Here is a 17,887-nt window from a genome sequence, read left to right as displayed (position 1 = left end):
ATTATTAGCATACATTAAATGAGCACTTATTTTAATTATCGATAATAATTGTTATTTGCCGATAATAATTATTGTTATCAGTCATTACTGTCAATAACATCACGATTAATAATTATTAATTACTTCTTGATGACAATCATTACAATTCTCGTGTCAAATTATGCAGATAATTTTTCAAATTTAAAAAACTCAACGTCTTAGACATCAAATAAAATTTGAATAAATAAAAAAAAGAAAAAACATTGTCGTGGGCGTATACGTGGGTGGAAAATGATTGCGCACTCTCGTACTCAGTACTTGCTCGAGGTTAAGGGGTTGTTTTTTTTCATACTATAATTATTATTAAAAATAAATAAATAAAATTAAAACGTCATTACAAATTGTCAGTACAAAGTAAACTATCAAACAATAAAGAGATTATTTACTAAAAAAAATTTATAAATAAATTCTAAATAAACTATTTGTGGAAATTATTTGTGATAAGATAAATTGAGGTCACAGATAATAAAATTACAGGTAAGTAAATTTAGTATTTTATTTTTTTTTCTTATTTATTTTATCAGCGGGTTAAATATTTTTCGTGACAAATTTAAAAAAATTAAGTTCGCAAACTAATCGAATCATTTCTTAACTTTTTTTCGAATAAATAAAAGGAAAATTTATAAATAAATCGTCAAGTCACGTTCGTTATGATAAACAAAATAATTAAATCTTATCGTTATTTTTTAATAATTAGCAAAAATAAATATGGAATACGACAAATATCAATTAAATATATAACACTGAAGTTAGCAGACGTCTAATAATTTTTGAAATTTTTTTTAGACGGTAAACTATAAAAAAAAACATTTGAAAAAATTGCACCTGTAGTTTTTTAAAGTTTTTATCAGTGCATATTTTTAGTTTTTGTTTTTTTGTAATTGATTTGTTGATGAAAAAATCTGAAAATTACTAATTGTCTGCTAACTTCAGATAATAATTAAATCTAATCTTTAAATTTGCAGAGTAATTTAAGTTTAAAAAAATAAATTAAATTTTTAAAATCCAGAGAAAACAACAAATAAAAAAAAAGAACCGATGAATATTCAAAATTAAAAACCAATGGCCAGTTCAAATAATTGTTTAAAAAATAATTGTCAGCAACGAATCAGCCAGAACAATCAAATAGATTATTGTGAATGGAAGATATCGCAACATCACAACAACAAGAGACATGACGTTTTAAAAAACACGAGTGTCGAGAGGAAATGATTATTATATTGACTGGGTACTGTCCTCGGCACGTCGGTTTACTCTACTGAAGTCTCCATCAGCCTCAGTTCACCATCACCGGTGTACAATCTGTTGTTACTCCGTAGGAGACTGATACCCCTGACATATTCTTCGAGGACAAACCTCGGTTTGTTATTTGTTGGTTCTTAGTTGTCTTCTTGCAGTCACTCTAGACTCTTCTTATCACTTTATTATTATTTGTTATCATGGAAAAGCAAGACGTATTTACAAATTTACATTATTTACCAATTTTTATGTTTATCGCATTACCTGCTAGTTTTATTATCACGTAAGTACTTTTTATTTGCTATTTATAGTTATTGGGGTAATAGTAATTATTATTATCATTTTTAAAAGATACATTATTGCTGTTATCAACGGTCATGTCGTACCAGGATTTCCTTATATTTCGGACACTGGTACTTTTCCACCAGAAAGTTGTTTATTCGCGCAATTTTTAAATATAATTGCTGTCATCAGTAAGTATTTATTTTTATTTTTAGAATAGAATAGAATTTTATTTGTATCACTACATTTGTGTTTTACAAAACTGTTTCCTTACACATGCACATAACAACATTTATTTTTATTTTTATTCAATTATCAAATATTTTAAATAAATTTCAGTTCTTTTTATTTGCAACTAAAAATTTTGTGTTGAAATAAAAAAAAGTTTGCATCGGAAATCGCCGTAAAAAATTTTTTATTTTTTAACACAAAATATTACTGGTAATCAAAGTTTTTTATATAATTATTTAACCCGCAATTTTACACTAATTTCTGTAATTTAAATTATTTTTTTTTTAAATTAATACTCAGGAAATTTTGATTCTTTTTTTTTGTTGGATAAAATTTTTGGTTGAAAAAAAAATTTATTTAAAATTTAAAAATTGAATATTTAGTTTTTAACATTAAAGTTAACTAGTAATTATGTTTTTATTAACAGTAATAAATTAAAGAATATTTTTATCAATATATTAAAAACAAAGATGTAATTAATTATCGATAAAAAAAGTTGTTATAAATTTTTAAGAAAGTAACTAATGTTTATTTACTTATTTTCAGTGTGTATTACAATATATATTAGATACGCTCAAATAAAAGAAATTTCTTCAACTTATCAGTTATCAACATACTGGCAAAAATTTAATAGAATTTCATTAATTGTCGGGATAATATCAACCATCGGAATGTCGATAGCAGGAAATTTTCAAGAAACGTCTAATCTAATCATCCATTTAATTGGCGCTGTTTTATGTTTTGGCGGCGGGACTGTTTATATTTGGCTACAAGTAATTAATTAATAAAACTATTTACTTTTATTATTAAACAACAGTCAGCTTGAGTTTGTAAATGATATTTTATTTACAGGCAGTGTACTCATACAGACTAAATCCTTTAGGCTGTTCACCTAAAATAACAAATTTAAGACTGGTCTTAGCGATTTTTTGTACTATTTGTTTCTTCGTTGTTTTTATCGCCGCTGCACTTGCAGCCAAGGATTTTAAAGGTAAATAATATTATTAAGAACTTTTTTTTATAATGAGTATAATTTGCTACATCGTAAAATGACAAGAATTATTTAAATTTCTTCAAGGTTTGCTTTATTTGTTTATTACATTTCTTAATTAAATCGCTATAATAAAATGCAATTATATATTTTACTTAATGAGTATGGAAAAGTATTTTATGTTAATGAATTTATATTTTTATATTCAACAGGAAATAATCCAAGGATATGGTCAAAAGATGACGGCGGTTGGGAAATGCATCTTTTGAGTACAATTACCGAGTGGCTTTGTGCGATTGCCATATGTATATTTATTTTAAGTTTCACTAACGAATTTCGTGAAATAGAATTACGTTATCCTAAGGTAATTTAATTCATTTATTTATTTGTAATTTATCTCAAGTCGCTTTAATTTGAATTTAAATTTCGCGGTTCCCGTGTAGAAAAAATTCGTTCAAAAAATATTCCTGACAGTGAACTTCCAAAATGAGACGATTCTGAACTTTGAGCTGAACATTTTTGGAACTTTAAAATAATTAGAAGTGAGACAATTTCCAACGAGTGTGGACTTTTTTGCGGGTTTTTTTTTAGTTTTTTAAGCGCGAAAATGATTTGAATTAACAGTTTTGTGAGTTCATAAAAAGTTCAGAATTAGTTCCAACCACTCATTCTTTGAACTATTTTAGAACGAACACGAAAAGGGAAAAAGAAACCGATCTTCCCAAAAAAATCGAATAAAAGTAAAAAATGTTCATCAATATTTTCAAATGATTTTTATTTTTTTTTGCTTCATATCTGAATAATGCTGATGAGAGTCGAAAATGTTCATAATTCCTAATTAATTCTTTTTTTTTTTAAATTCTTCAAATCCAAAAAATTGTCAAATCAAATTAATTTTGCTCAATGAATAAAAAAAAAAAACGTACAAGAAAAGCCTACACCAGTTCCAAATTTTTCACTTTCTAATTTTGTCAGTTCCAAAAACGTTTGCCTCAAAGTTCAGAATCGTCTCAATTTTTGAAGTTCATTGTCATGAACGTTTTTGAAACGAATTTTTTTTTACATGGGTTAACAAATGTTCAACAACTTGAAGTAAAAGAAATTAGGGTTCATTTATTCAAATTTTTCAAAAAAATTTTATTGAGTGAACTTTTGAATTTTCTTGTTTTTTATTACTTTTATTTTAAATTTGAAAATTAAATTTATTTATTATTGATTTAAAGAAAAACGATAGAAATTTATAAGAAAGGAATTTCAGTATCATTGTTATAATAGAATGTAAACGTTTTGATCATTGACCATGTCCTACTTAACTTTTCTTTCATGGATTTTTTTTGTTTTATTATTATTATTGGCGGTAGTGATTATTATTTTTTTAATTGTACCTTCAGTCATAGATAAAATGAATCATGTATCGATTACTAATCATACTTATATTTTAAAGATAATTTATGCATTTTTTTGCGCTTCGGTAAATTACAGTTGCGAGAAAGAAATTTTTAAATTTTATTTTCAATTGTAATGTGAAATATTCATAAAAAGATCAATGACAAGTTTTTATTTTTTTGTTTATAAAAAAACAAATAATAATTCTATTCAAAATTAAAAATTTAAATTTAAATTCAAGTATAAAATCATCTAAACGTTTGACGGTCATCATATAATTGATATTATTGCAAAATAATTTTTTTCATTTCATATTTATGACCTTGGAGTAAACACATAGTTATTATATACGAAATATATAATTCATGACGACCATTTAAAATTTAGTACTTCATTTTAAAATATTTTATAAAGTGAATAATAATCAGTAATTATATAAATAATTATTCAAACGGTAAACTTTTTTTTTAATATAAATCGTAAGTTTTAAAAAGAAATTGAAAATTTATGTGTAAAAATATTTCACAATTTGAATTCTTTACAAAATATTTGGAATAAAATTATTGAATTTATTATTTATTCAAAAGTTCAAAGACAATTTTATATTTCATAGATTATTTTAATTTACTTGAATATTTAGTATGAAAATTTCCAATGAAAAGAGATTTTTTTAAATTTTCAATTAAAATGAGTCTCCAAATTCAAAATAAAAAAATAATCAATTAAAAAAAATGATATTTTTACTTGAAAAAAAAAAATTGGAAAAATTTTGTTTATAATTTTTTTTTTCCATTTTAAATAAATACTAGGGGTGTGCGAATCGTATTCAAATCGAATATGACTATTCGATTTGAAATTTGAATTTTAGAATGATCCGATAAAATCGAATTATTCGATACTTTTCAAATTGTTCGTAAATTTTCGAATTATTTGTATTTTTTTGAATTACTCAATTCGAATCGATAAAATTCTGATCAACTTTCACATATTAAATTTTTATTTAATGGAGAACTTAATTTTTGAAGTAACCACCCGTGTAAAAAAAATTTTCTTTCATATTGAATTTAGATCTGAATTTCATGACGAAACTCAGATCGTGACACAAATGTGATTTTCATCATGAATTTACTCCAACTTTTCGTCTCGTAAATCGGTACCAATTATAAAATTAATTTATTACGTCTTTGAATTGGACTTGGAATGACTTCGATAGAAATTTGACTGAATTTTCTATTCAGAAATTACCAATAAAATTTCTTCTAAGTACTTAATTTACGTAAATCAGTTTCGGTTGTAAAATTAATTTAGTGAATGAACTTCGGATCACTTGGATTTAAATTTTACTGTCATAATTTTGACGTGATTAAAGTTGATGATACAAATTCATTATGAAAGTCATATTTGTGCCACGGTCTGAGTTTCGAGATGAAATTTGTATCTAAATTCATAATGAACGATAATTTTTTTACACGTGCAAAAATAATCTTTTCGTAGATTCATGTCTGAGCTCTAGCTCTAGTTACCTCTCACAAAAATTTGAAGTATTAGAAAAAATATTACAATTCCAAGTCGTTAAAAAGAAAATTATGAATAATTAAAAAAACTTACGAATGATTCAAAAAATTCGAAAGTTTGAAATATTCGCACCCTTAATAAATACTAAAACAAAATAATTTCATTTCAGATAAATTACAAAGAAGACTACACAAAAAAAATCTACGGTGTGTTTAACGCAACGCCAGATTCAATAAGTCCAACAACAAGTATTTGATCTCTCATCCAAAGTTCCCGTGGTCACATGAATCTTTTACCAGATTCTCCAATAAATACTCCGTACGTTGAAATTCACAGTCACGATACTCCACCACGGGACTCTGAATCTTCGCGGCTGCTCAATGTCCAAATGACTTATGGGTTTAAAAGTGATGCTGGTTATCGTCCGGCAGTTTACCAAACATTTGACTGTGCCAGTACACAAATAAACTCAACAACTGATAACATAAAAATTCACAATCACAATCACAATCATAATTACTCATCATCATCAATAACAACCGAATCAAATCAACCTTCTCCAGCATATTCGCCAATATGCAACAAAACTTACGAAATTTTACCCTCAGAAACTAGTGACAATGATAAATATTATAATTACAGTGATAATCCAGTAGAAATAAATTCTTCCATAAATTATCAGTTGCCTATCAGTGACACTGATGATAAAAAAAATTTGAATAATCACTCGAGTAGCTGCGAGTCAAATAATTACGATTACTCTGAAATTTATTCCCCAGATATTTTAAATGACGACGAGAAAAAATTATTGAGTCTCGATAGCATTGAAATAAAAAGTATAATAAATAGTAATAGCAGCGATAATTCAATAGCGACTTCAGTAAAAAGTGATGACGATATTGATAATGAATTGAGTGGATGTGATATCGAGCAGTGCCTAATGCAAATTGAAGAAAGCCTACTAAATATTGAACAAAATTTACTGCACGTTCAAAATCTTGAAATACCACAGCTTAACAATTTATTGAACAATCGTTTTATTATAAATAATCACAATAGTAATATCGATAATAAAAAAAAATTGTCCGGTATAAATTATAAACGGCCTTGTAGTGAAAATTCAAAGTATAGTTACAATAATTATTACCTGGATAATAAATTATTAATAAATAATTACATAAGACTTTCACACTCGGACAGTGATATTGACATTGAAAAAAATATATATTTTAATTCACCTAAACGTGATTGTTTAGATAATAATGAGTCAACTTACAGTAAATATTCGTCATTATTAAAAAAATCTCAGACATTGATCGAGGATAATTTTAAAAAAATTCAGTTACTCAATGAAATAAAAAGTGATTTTATAAATTTTAACTCTTGTAATAATGATAATAATTTAGGGAAATCTGTTAAGATGATAAATGATAAAAATTTATTCAATTCATTTGATAATAATTATGATTATGATGACGATGATTACTCGGACACTAATAAAAAACGTATTAATTCGCTGAGTAATTATTTTTTAAAAAGTAGTGTGTCAAGTTCGTCGTCGATTAATTGTAGGAAAACATCATCGCAGGGTGCTATTGAAAAATATAGACGCGATAATGAGTTTAAAGTGCGTAAAAAAAAACGCAAGGTTTGTAGAAGTATTAATATATCGAGTGATGGTTTATTCGATGACATTAATTGTAAAAAGAGCGATAAGTTACGAAAAAAATTCAAAACTATCGCGACTACTAAGGACATTATGATGTCGTTTAAGAAATTAAAAATTAGTGATAATGGGGGTAAAAGTAGAAATTTTATTATTAAAGACATTGATGATAATTCGCGGGAAGAGAGTAAAGGTGACGATGATAAGAAAAAATTGATTGATAATAACAAATGTTCGAATAAAAATAAATCGCTGCAATCTCATGATAATAATGCCCTTGTTCCCAGTAAATTATTGTCGTTGTCTTTTTCGTTGTTATTAGCGGCTTTACTTCAAGCGGTGCGTTGTCTTGCTGACATTGTTGAGGATACATTTCGCTCGGTAACTTTTGATAAATATGCATTACATGAATAATTATTTTTTTTTATCTAGATATTTATGTTTAAAATCTAGTCTAATTGTGCACTCGATACCTAAAATATTTTTTCACTAAAATTTAATTTATTTTTAGAAGATATCGCGGCTAATTCCAAACGGACTTGTTTTTATTCGCACTTTTGGCTTTAGGGAGCTCCCTGAAGCCAAAAGGGCGTGTAATTTTTTTTTATTGACAATTTTTTAGTAGACTTACGAGAGTTAAAAAGTAAAAAAAAAATTTGAAAACTTAAAGGGTGCATGACTTAAATGTCCTTTTGAAGTTCGAAAATTTCTTTTAAATTTTAAATTTCAAAATAAGTCTCCAAAATAAGTTGTAATAGAAAAAAAAAATCTGAAAAACGGTTGACCCTGTGGGCCAACTCTAAAACTTTCCGCTGTTTTTGAGCTCAGAGAGTTCGAAAACATTATTATTGGTAAACTTTTGAGCTCTTTGAGGTCAAAAAACGATCAAATTTTAAAATAAATCAGTTGAGCAATTTACGAGTTACGCAACAAAAATTTAAAAAAAAATTTTTAATTCAAATCGGTTGATTCGTTTTAAATATATCGTGGACAAAATCAATTTACACACACACACTCACACACACACGGCAGGACGTCCACCCAACGCTTTTCCAAGGATGAAAAGTCGATTTTTGAATATCGGACCGAAACCGATAGTTTCCCTTTGTTTTAAAAAATTTTTAATTTTTACAGCGGGAAGTTCAAAATTATACGCTCTTTTGGTTTTAAATTTAGTGACTAAATCCAAAAGAGCGTATAAAAATGTAAGTCTTTTTGGAATTAGTAACGCGACGTTCCAATTAATTTTGACAATTATTTCTTAAAATATTTTTTATTTTATTAACGATCAGTAGAAGAAATTTTTAAGATTCTTGACAGTTTAAATTTTACTGAAAATACTTAAAATTTTGGCCGCAAAAAATACTAAAATTTTTTTTTTTAAATCTTGTTCATACCTTTATGGATTAATTGAATCAATTCTTACGATCTATGTATATCTAAATTATGTTAAAAATTAATCTAAAAGTATAGAAGATTTTAAAAAACTAAAAATAATATTTTTTACGACCAAAAATATCGAGCCTACGAGATTATAAAACATAAAAAAAATAGAAGATAAAATAATTGAATTAAAAATTAATTAATAAGTGCCGTGAATTAATCTAAAGGCCTCATTGCAAATAAATTATATTTTACAATCACTATATTTGTCTATCAACTTAGTCTAGTAATAAATAAATAAAATAATAATTAATATATTTTGAATTTATAAAATAGGTGCTAAAATTTTTACTATAAACGCTTATGTAATTAGGGCAACTTTGATAAAATAAAAAAATAAAAAAACACTAAAATTTACAATACAATTAATGTATTCTTTTAATTATTTCATATTAATAAATAATAACAAAATGGCAGAAAAAATTATTGCTTATTTTTAAGAACTTTATAAAAAAAAAACATACTTTAAAATTAATAATTACAATTAATATTTTTTAATAGACTTTCTTATGAGAGCTAACCGTTGTTTGTGGGCTTCTGTCACTGTCGCACGTTTAAATGGCCTGACTTCATCAGTGCCGAATCCTGGTATCCACATATTCCAGTTCCTCTCTGAAATTCATAATTTATTATTAACAACGATTATAATTATTAATTATAGTTCATATTTTTAAAACTAATGATGTAAATATTTTACTAGATATTTAAAAAAAAAAATTATGGCGCTAACAGATCTTTTAAAAAAATATGACCGAACATCTAGCCAGTGATCGGCAACACCAAGTTTTTTTTTTTGTGAATGACACCGGTTATGTTACTAATTTTTTAAAACATGATGATTTATTTGTAGAGAATTATCAATAATTCAAAAAATTATTCAGTAGAACAATAATTTATAATTTTAATTAAATTTTGTAAGTATGCGAAATTTTGGTGTACCTGAAGATCGGAACGTTTTTCGTGAAACGAAAATAAAAAACAAAACGAAAAGTAGAAAATCTACTGGATCTAAATTTTTGAAATGTCTCACATACGCGCTAATATGTCAGCTGAAAATTGCAGGCCACTCTTAACTACCCCTTAAGCAGTCAAATTACATAAATTGCACGCCTCGGAAGCGAAGCGGAGAGGTTGTGCTTTATAACCGACCTGTCAAGGTCACAGGACTTCCCCTCATTAAACTGCATATAATTTTTTTCTATTTTTTATTTCCGTTGCGCGAAAAACGTTCCGTTCTTCATGTACATAAATTTTTGAGTTCTTTAAAAAATTATTTTTTTGGAGCTAACTATCAGTTTTAAAGAAAATTCATTAATGATGTTACATATTGAAAAATTTTTAGTATTATTTAATTATTTATATTGTTCATAAAGTCCAGGTTGGGCCTCATTGGGTGTCAATAGACCCCCGGTGGATCCTGGTCGTCGATTACTTTGTAAATCGCAATTTAAAATTGATCTGATGCCGATATCTGTTTTTATCTTCCATATTATGATCATATAAATATCAAGATTAGGTTTTTTGAAAAATGACTGGACTGCCGGTGGCAATGCCCTGGCCAGGGTGAATTACTGGTCTGCTGGTGACAGTGCCCAATATTTAGAATAGTAATTTTGGGCAGCCGGTAGTAGTGTCCAAAATTACAGGAAAAATATCGTGGTTTTTATTGGGGACGAAATTAATTGTGGGGTTCATTTACTAAAGAGTGTAAAAAGACAGACCAATAGATTGGATACAGTAGAATACCAGCCTCTGCAGAGTCCTTAGACTAATTAACATTTTTTTTCACACTGTATTAATTAAATATAAAAATTAACGTTGTTGCATCTCAGGTTTTCTATGGAAACCTCGAGGCAGTCTAATTCTCATCTACGTGGACACTTTGTTTTATCTAGATAAACTATGCCGACGTTCTAAAAATGCTTATCAGCAATATTTCCGTTCAAACAGATCAGGAACTATAAATTAAAAATAATTATTAAATAAATTATATTTATTTAATTAATAATTTCTACGGGAACTTAGCAACGGAGTTTTTTTGCCGATCACTGAACCGACCCGCATAAATAAGTTGTATTTTAATTTCTATATGGAAGTGATTGCTTCGAAACTGGGTAATTGGCATATGACATAATCAGTTATTGTAGTAAACTTCAGAAAATAAAATATTTGAAATGTAATAATAATAAATAATTTACCCAGATGAAGTTGGACATCTTTCACCTCAACGGTGTTGGCATGTCGATGCTTGGCCAGTAAACAAGCAGCATTGACCGTCGTCTCCACAAAATCATCAGCAAGTTGAAGTAGCATCTCTTCAACTTCTTCTTCTAGTTGTTCTGTCGGGTCAACTTCCCGTACCAAATCTTGTAGTTTAGATTTAGTCAGGAACTGAAAATAATCAATTAGTTATTAATTCATTTAAAATAATTAATTTATTATTTCATAAAAATTATTTATTGACAACTTACTTGAGGTATATCATTAGTTGGTTGATTATTTTTGTTTGCTGAACTGTTTGACAAGCCGGATTCTTGACTTTGTGGTTGGCTTTGTTGTTGGTCGAAATGGTTGTTGTTTTCAGACATTTTGATTTATAACAATTATCTAAACACTGCAATTTATTTAAATAATTTATTATTTTCAGTAAACAAAATAAATCATCACTAAATTTTACATTATAACAGAAATAATAAATTTGTTTAATTCATACCTTAGATAAATCTATATTATTTATAAAAACTAAAACTTTAATAAATTTTATACTAAATTATATATGTAATTACTATTTTATTTGTAATTATACAAGTTACTAAATATTTTGAGGTTAGTAAAATTAAATGTTTAGTTGGTCAACTCAATGAAGGCTGGATTGTGATTAGCAGTGCAGCCAGACCGTGCGATATTCTTACCCCCTCCTGCCATTTGTTATGCCTCAGGTTCCTCCACCTGTTAATTAATTAGTGAACCAGAAATATATAAATAGGCGCGCATTTAAATTCCATTTAAAATTTATATATTAAGATCTTACAACATTTGTTGCGTCTTATCAATATTTTGGTCAATAATTTAAATAATAAATCGTCGTGGCACATACTTATTAAATTATATATTTACTCTATAAGAAAGTTTAAATAAATCTTCATTTTGTATTCCAAGGCTGTGATTGTGATTAGTGATGCGCAATCGAAATCGATGTTTTCGTTTCGATTGTCGATTTTTTTTAACCGATTGTAGGCCTTTCGATTAATTTAAAAAAAACGATTCTTTTTTTTTTGAAAACTATTTTTAAGCATCAATTTTTTATAAAATTAATTGAAGAAAAAATTTGGTTTTCAAAGTTAACTCATTAAACATTAAAACGTTAAACATTATAAAAATTATTTGAATAATACAGCTAAACAAATGATAAATGAGTGAATGTAGCAGACACCAGACACATTTAAAATTATTATTAAATAGAGTAAATGATTGATAGAATAAAATTTTTAAAAAATGCGCATTTAAAAAATTTTTAAATTCATAATTGTATTTTTTATAAATATTATTTTCTTAATAATTCGCTCTATTTATTTACAATTTCAAATTTGCCTGATGTCTGCTACATTCACACTCATAATGATAAACAATTTAAGCGAAATAATGATTAAAGTTAGATCCTGAATGAGTGTGAATGTAGCAGACATCAGACAATTCATAAATTTTAAATAAATAAATTAAAAGAATTAAATTTTAAAAAATGCGCGGACTAATTTTTCATTGATCTAAATACTCATTTTTTAATTTTTATTATACTTAGACTTTATTTATTCATTCAAAAATTAAAAAAATTCCCACTTGTCAGTTACATTCACACTCATGATCCTGAAGTTAGAAGACAATTAGCAATTTTCGGAATTTTTTGTCAACAAATAAATTAAAAAAAAAAAAAAACAACCAAAAATTTGTACATGTAGAAAATTAAGAAAGCTATAGGTGCAATTTTTGAAAATTTTTTTTTTATAGCCTGTCGTTTTTAAATGAAACCAAAAATCATTAGACGAAGGCTAACTTCAGTATCATGAAAATAGACATCAGACAATTTTGTAATTTTTATAAATCAGTTACTTGTAAATAAAATAAAATTTTCCGAATATACACAAAAATCTTTTTTAAAGTTTTTTTTTATCAATATTTTTGTTTTTTATTTCAAAGAACAAAATTTTTTTATTGTGTGCGACTTATAGATATTACGAGTGTGAATGTAGCAGACATGAGACAAATTTCAAATTACAAATAAACAATCAAAAATATAAAAATAAAAAAAAATGCACATACTTATTTTCAAATTCTATAAATGCGCATTTTTTCAATTTTTATTAAATTTGCTTATTTCAAAATTTTTACTATTGATAATTGTCAGCTATATTCACACTCATTAGATATTTGTATTGATTTACTAGTGTGAATGTACCTGACATCAGTTAAATTTAAAATTATTAATAAATAGAGTACATAATTCATAAAATTATATTTATACAAAATGCATTTATTGATATAAAAATTTTTAAAATAAGCATTTTTTAAAATTTTATTTTCTTAATTATGTACTCTATTTATTAATAATTTTAAATTTGTCTGGTGTCTGCCACATTCACACATATTAATTTTCAAATTAGTCATTTAAATACAAATACTTCATACTTTTTGGAAAAAATATTTTGATAAATATTTTAAATACTTTAATTTTCTTTACAAATTTGTCTACCGTATCAATGACATGATCCTGAAGTTAGCAGATAATTAAAAATTTTAGGATTTTATTTTGAACAATTAATTTTGAAGAAAAAAATAAACTGAAAAAATACACATGTAGAAAATTTAAAAAACTACAGGTGCAATTTTTTTAAATATTTTTTTTTTTTGTAATTTATCGTCTTTTAAAAATCAAAAAATTATTAGATGTCAGCTAACTGCAGTATCATATGACAATAAATATCAATGACAATAAAGTTAGCAGACATTTAAAAATTTTTTGATTTTTTTTTAACAAAAAATTAATATTAAAAAAAAATTTTGAAAAATTGCACGTATAGTTTATGAAATTTCCGACATGTGCATTTTTTTAGAAATATTTTTTTTTCACTATTTATCTGTTAAAAAAAATTTCTTTTAATTTCAAATGTCTACTAACTTTACTATCATACGGTATATATCAATAGTATCATCTACAGTATTACCCCTCTCCATTTAAAATACTGCGCAGTTTTAACGCGCAGAAATGATTTTTCTCCGTTGCCTGTTGCATCAGAAACCGAAACTTCAGAATCGTTCTATACATTACGTCGTTAACACTAAGCTCGCGTTTTTAAAATCATATTTAATTAAATAGAATCATTAATTTTCATCTCAAATACTAATTACCAGCATCGTTAATCAATAACTCATCATTATAATTAATAGTTATAATTAAATTCATAGAAACATAAAAAAATATCGAGTTTAAAATTTTGACATTTTATATTTCAATCACTCGAGCTCCAAATTTTAATTTCTCTTTTCCTAAATTAATTTCTGTATCAGATAATTAATTATAAAAATCTATAGCTGGTAATTAATAAAGAAGATTTAAATAAATAAATTTTATAAAATAATTCAAATTTTAAATTTTAAAACAAAAGAAATTCGGTGGTTTTATAATTAACGATAGTTAAAATTTCAAAAATAATCGGGTGGGAGTGAGTTTCATTTATAAATAAATTTAAGTGTCAGTTCAACCAAAATGTTTTCGAAGTGATAAAAATTTCAAGTGCCGGCGTGAGAAAATGGCGGTAAAATTCAAAAACAAACTTGTGGCGCCATCAGTAGTCACTCAGTACGAAATAAAAGAACGGGTATTAAAAAAACAATAAAAATGTACAGTCTGTGTAGATTTTTTTAACAATGGACTAAAAATGCAGCCAGTGACTCCTGCTGCCTTCCATCCATGGGTTATAAGTTGTAATCGTGTTGTGATTAAGGTAAACAATAATTATTATCACTGGAGACATTGAGTTTACATAATTATTAATTAAAGCAACAAATACTTAATCCAAGAAATAAGTGTGCCTTTGTATATGTTTATAAACGGATTAAGTGCTCCAACAAAAGTAAGCGTACCATTTTTTTTATACCTGCATTTTTTATTTTATCATCTAGACTTTTCTTTTGTCGTTTCGGTTGCAATTTATATTTTAATACTTTGCAACTTTCATAAGATTTTATTTCTTATATTTTTTTTCAAAGCGTAATCATTTTATTTGTACGTTTTTTGCAATAACGAACTGTTCGTTTGTTGGAGCAATTTTTCTCTATATATATGTATATATATATACACATATATGATTTTTTTAAGCTGCTAAAGACGTGGTACTTAACGTAGCATCCGCCGCCATGTGACGGAAATCAATTTCCGTGCAAATTATGATACGAAAATATATTCATGATTATATATTTTATTTAATTAACACTTAGTAACATATATATTTTAATTAATTTACTGATAATTACTCCGTACGTCTGTTTAAATTCAAAATAAATCCGTCACTTTTTCTCATGATTTTTTCTAGTTTTTTTGTCAATTAAATTTATTATTTTTCCAGTTTTATTTATTAAAATAAATTATTTGTTATCTCATTAAATAATAAAACAAATATTTCAAATGTATACAATATTTAATTTATCTTTAATTAATTGATTACCCGAAAATATAAATAACTCTGCGAAGTAGTGAGTAATTTTAAATTAAATTAATGCGAACTATTTTATGTTACTTTGCACTCGAGTCATGGAAAAATTAGAAAACATAATTTATAAAAATTGATAATTAAAATTTATTAGACTAATTAATATCATTAACAGATATTTTTAATTAATCATCATTTAAATGAGTGTGATTGTTGCAGACAGACGAATTTTAAATTATGAATAAATAGAGTAAATAATTTAAAAAAAAAAAATTTTGAAAAAATGCACTCATTAATTTTTAAATTTTTTAAATGTGATTTTTTTTTTTCATTTTATTTTATTAATTATTTTCTCCATTTATTAATAATTTTAAATTTGGCCTGCGAAATTCACACTCATTAATTTGATGATCCACAAGTTAACAGACAATCGGAAATTTTCGGATTTTTTTTTACTGGAAAATTACAAAAAAAAAAAAAAAAAAACTAAAATTATGCACATGTAGAAAATTTTAAAAACTATAGGTGCAATTTTTTTCAAATATTTTTTTTTTAATGATTTATTGTTTAAAAAAAATCCAAAAATTATCAAATGGCCAACTTCTGTTTCATTTAATTTTGTCGGTTTTTAAAAGTGAATTTAAAAAAAATTATTTCTGTTATAAATTTAAAAAAAAAAATAAAATTAATTAAAAATATCTTTTAATTAATGATTCATTTAAATGATTACATTACATTGATTATAAAGTAATTAATCTATAAAATAAGACATAATTAAAAATAGAATTACAGTTTTAAAAATATAATTTAATTGTTTAATGCATGATATAAAAATTTTATCTATTTTTTTTATCATTTATCACTATCGATTTTATTTTTTATCATTTTTTTATTACCATCATTATTATTTTTATTATTATTATTATTATTATTATTATTATTATTATTATTATTATTATTATGAAAGTAATTGAATACTATTGTTATGTGATAAATAAAAAGTATTTTTTACTTACAGGATTATAGTCATGCTCAATCTGTGATGTGAATTGAATGAACAAATATAAAAAGAGAAAACAAACTAAACTAAAAAAAAAAAAAAAACTAAACAATATTACTCGCAAACACTCAAAATTATATGGATACAATAAGAAATTTCTAAACGAAAAAATATTTATACATGATAATATCACACGACGACTTAATAAATATCTGAAGGGAATTTTACATGGGAGTGAAGCGTGAAAAAATAAAATTTAAAAAACTGGGAAATTTATCGTGAATGCTTTTAAAAAATAAATGCTATTTAATGCATTACAAATAAGAGCTATTGCTCAGAATAAAAAAATTCTAATGATTTATATAAAGACTGAGCATATTTCATCAACGAGTTGTAATGAAATAATAGTAATAATAACAATTATTTGATAAAGTATGTTAATGATCTTCCATTACAATATATTATTATTAGTAAATATTAAATTAATTAAATGATTAATTAAAAAAAATATCTGCAAGATCATATAAATTTAATAGTTGATTTTGTTATTTTATTTTTACAAAGTTATGGGTATACTTTTGTGACTAAAGGATGCATGAATTACGGATTTCGTTAAATATATACCCAGGAATATCTTCCTGAGACGAAATCTAAAGGGTTTTTTTATTTTTAACTTGCGAGATAAAAGTCACTTTCACGGCGTGAGCTTTTGTACCCGGTAAATTTTAATTGATTGACTTAATTTAATTTTTTTAATCAGTATTTATTCTTAATAATAATTATTTATTTTTGTTTACAGATAATAGAGGTACATAAGAGCAGTTCCTAATGCTGAAAGGAAATATTTTATCTCATCTCGATACTCACACCGAAGAAGAGTCATCTTATGTTACACTTAGCAATGGCCCTTATGGTAAATTGTTTATATTTTTAATTTATTATCGGCATTAGTGTTTATTATTTACGTCCATTTATTTTTTTTTATTTTTTATTAATGGCGATAAATTTGAATATTTATGTTTGATATTTGCACAATAAAATTAATGGTTAATATATTATTTTTATAGTTGGACCCTCGAGTTCGGAGACTGATAAATTTAGACATAATCTTGTCGATGTTTACTTCGTGACGCCTATATTATGTGTGCAATGTAAGTATTATATATTATTATCTACATGGAACCCGGAAGTTTATTTTCACTAGACGTTTTAGAGACTTATTTTTTAAATACTTTTTTTTTTTAAACACTAGACATATAAAAATATTTTTATCCTAATAAATTATATCCAGAATATATTTTAAAGGCTAATGAAGTTTAAATTTTATTACAATTTTTGTAAAAATAATTTATAAGTTTCTTCATTCGCTGATATTATTTACGTATTTTTAT

The 17,887-nt window shown here is 25.1% G+C and overlaps 3 protein-coding genes across 7 annotated transcripts in view; 2 read left to right on the top strand and 1 right to left on the bottom strand.

Annotated features, from left to right (window-relative positions):
- The first annotated feature begins 61 nt into the window (after positions 1 to 61).
- LOC130667139 (DNA damage-regulated autophagy modulator protein 2) lies at positions 62 to 5,992 on the top strand. 2 transcript variants are annotated; one of them, XM_057468629.1, is made up of 7 exons: positions 62 to 516; positions 1,049 to 1,561; positions 1,630 to 1,751; positions 2,338 to 2,564; positions 2,644 to 2,782; positions 2,995 to 3,146; positions 5,853 to 5,992. In XM_057468629.1, the coding sequence occupies exons 2-7, from the start codon at positions 1,479 to 1,481 to the stop codon at positions 5,937 to 5,939; spliced, it is 810 nt and encodes a 269-aa protein (XP_057324612.1). In that variant the 5' UTR covers positions 62 to 516; positions 1,049 to 1,478; the 3' UTR covers positions 5,940 to 5,992. The 2 variants fall into 2 exon arrangements, with proteins under 2 accessions (XP_057324612.1, XP_057324611.1); XM_057468628.1 differs by having other exon boundaries at positions 1,005 to 1,561.
- A 3,190-nt stretch (positions 5,993 to 9,182) lies between these two features.
- Positions 9,183 to 11,677, bottom strand: LOC130667140 (transcription initiation factor TFIID subunit 12). The gene is made up of 4 exons (XM_057468630.1): positions 11,506 to 11,677; positions 11,264 to 11,406; positions 10,991 to 11,183; positions 9,183 to 9,404 (listed from the first exon to the last, which is right to left on the bottom strand). Exons 2-4 carry the CDS (start codon positions 11,378 to 11,380, stop codon positions 9,277 to 9,279), a joined length of 438 nt encoding a protein of 145 aa, XP_057324613.1. The 5' UTR covers positions 11,381 to 11,406; positions 11,506 to 11,677; the 3' UTR covers positions 9,183 to 9,276.
- A 2,905-nt stretch (positions 11,678 to 14,582) lies between these two features.
- LOC130666941 (phosphatidylinositol 3-kinase regulatory subunit alpha) overlaps positions 14,583 to 17,887 on the top strand; it is a 73,904-nt gene continuing 70,599 nt past the window's right edge. The window contains exons 1-5 of one of the 4 annotated variants that reach the window (XM_057468282.1): positions 14,584 to 14,920; positions 16,515 to 16,928; positions 17,061 to 17,214; positions 17,296 to 17,409; positions 17,564 to 17,647. In XM_057468282.1, the coding sequence (XP_057324265.1) occupies positions 17,325 to 17,409; positions 17,564 to 17,647 (169 nt within the window). In that variant the 5' untranslated portion in view covers positions 14,584 to 14,920; positions 16,515 to 16,928; positions 17,061 to 17,214; positions 17,296 to 17,324. Of the gene's footprint in view, positions 14,921 to 16,514; positions 17,215 to 17,295; positions 17,410 to 17,563; positions 17,648 to 17,887 lie in introns of all 4 variants that reach the window. The other 3 variants (XM_057468283.1, XM_057468281.1, XM_057468284.1) reach the window with 3 other exon arrangements.

This window comes from Microplitis mediator, chromosome 4, assembly GCF_029852145.1.
Source record: "Microplitis mediator isolate UGA2020A chromosome 4, iyMicMedi2.1, whole genome shotgun sequence".
Lineage (NCBI taxonomy): Eukaryota > Metazoa > Arthropoda > Insecta > Hymenoptera > Braconidae > Microplitis > Microplitis mediator.
Note: the sequence above shows the minus strand (reverse complement) of the source record. Positions and strands in the feature narration are given on the sequence as shown.

Bases quoted from the DNA above. Each gene is read 5' to 3' on its own strand.
- LOC130667139 (XM_057468629.1), top strand. From the start codon at position 1,479: ATGGAAAAGCAAGACGTATTTACAAATTTACATTATTTACCAATTTTT. The intron at 1,562-1,629 runs GTAAGTACTTTT...CATTTTTAAAAG, and splicing joins CCTGCTAGTTTTATTATCAC to ATACATTATTGCTGTTATCA. The intron at 2,783-2,994 runs GTAAATAATATT...TATATTCAACAG, and splicing joins TGCAGCCAAGGATTTTAAAG to GAAATAATCCAAGGATATGG.
- LOC130667140 (XM_057468630.1), bottom strand. From the start codon at position 11,380: ATGTCTGAAAACAACAACCATTTCGACCAACAACAAAGCCAACCACAA. The intron at 11,184-11,263 runs GTAAGTTGTCAA...GATTATTTTCAG, and splicing joins CAACTAATGATATACCTCAA to TTCCTGACTAAATCTAAACT. The intron at 9,405-10,990 runs GTAAATTATTTA...TATGAATTTCAG, and splicing joins AGATGTCCAACTTCATCTGG to AGAGGAACTGGAATATGTGG.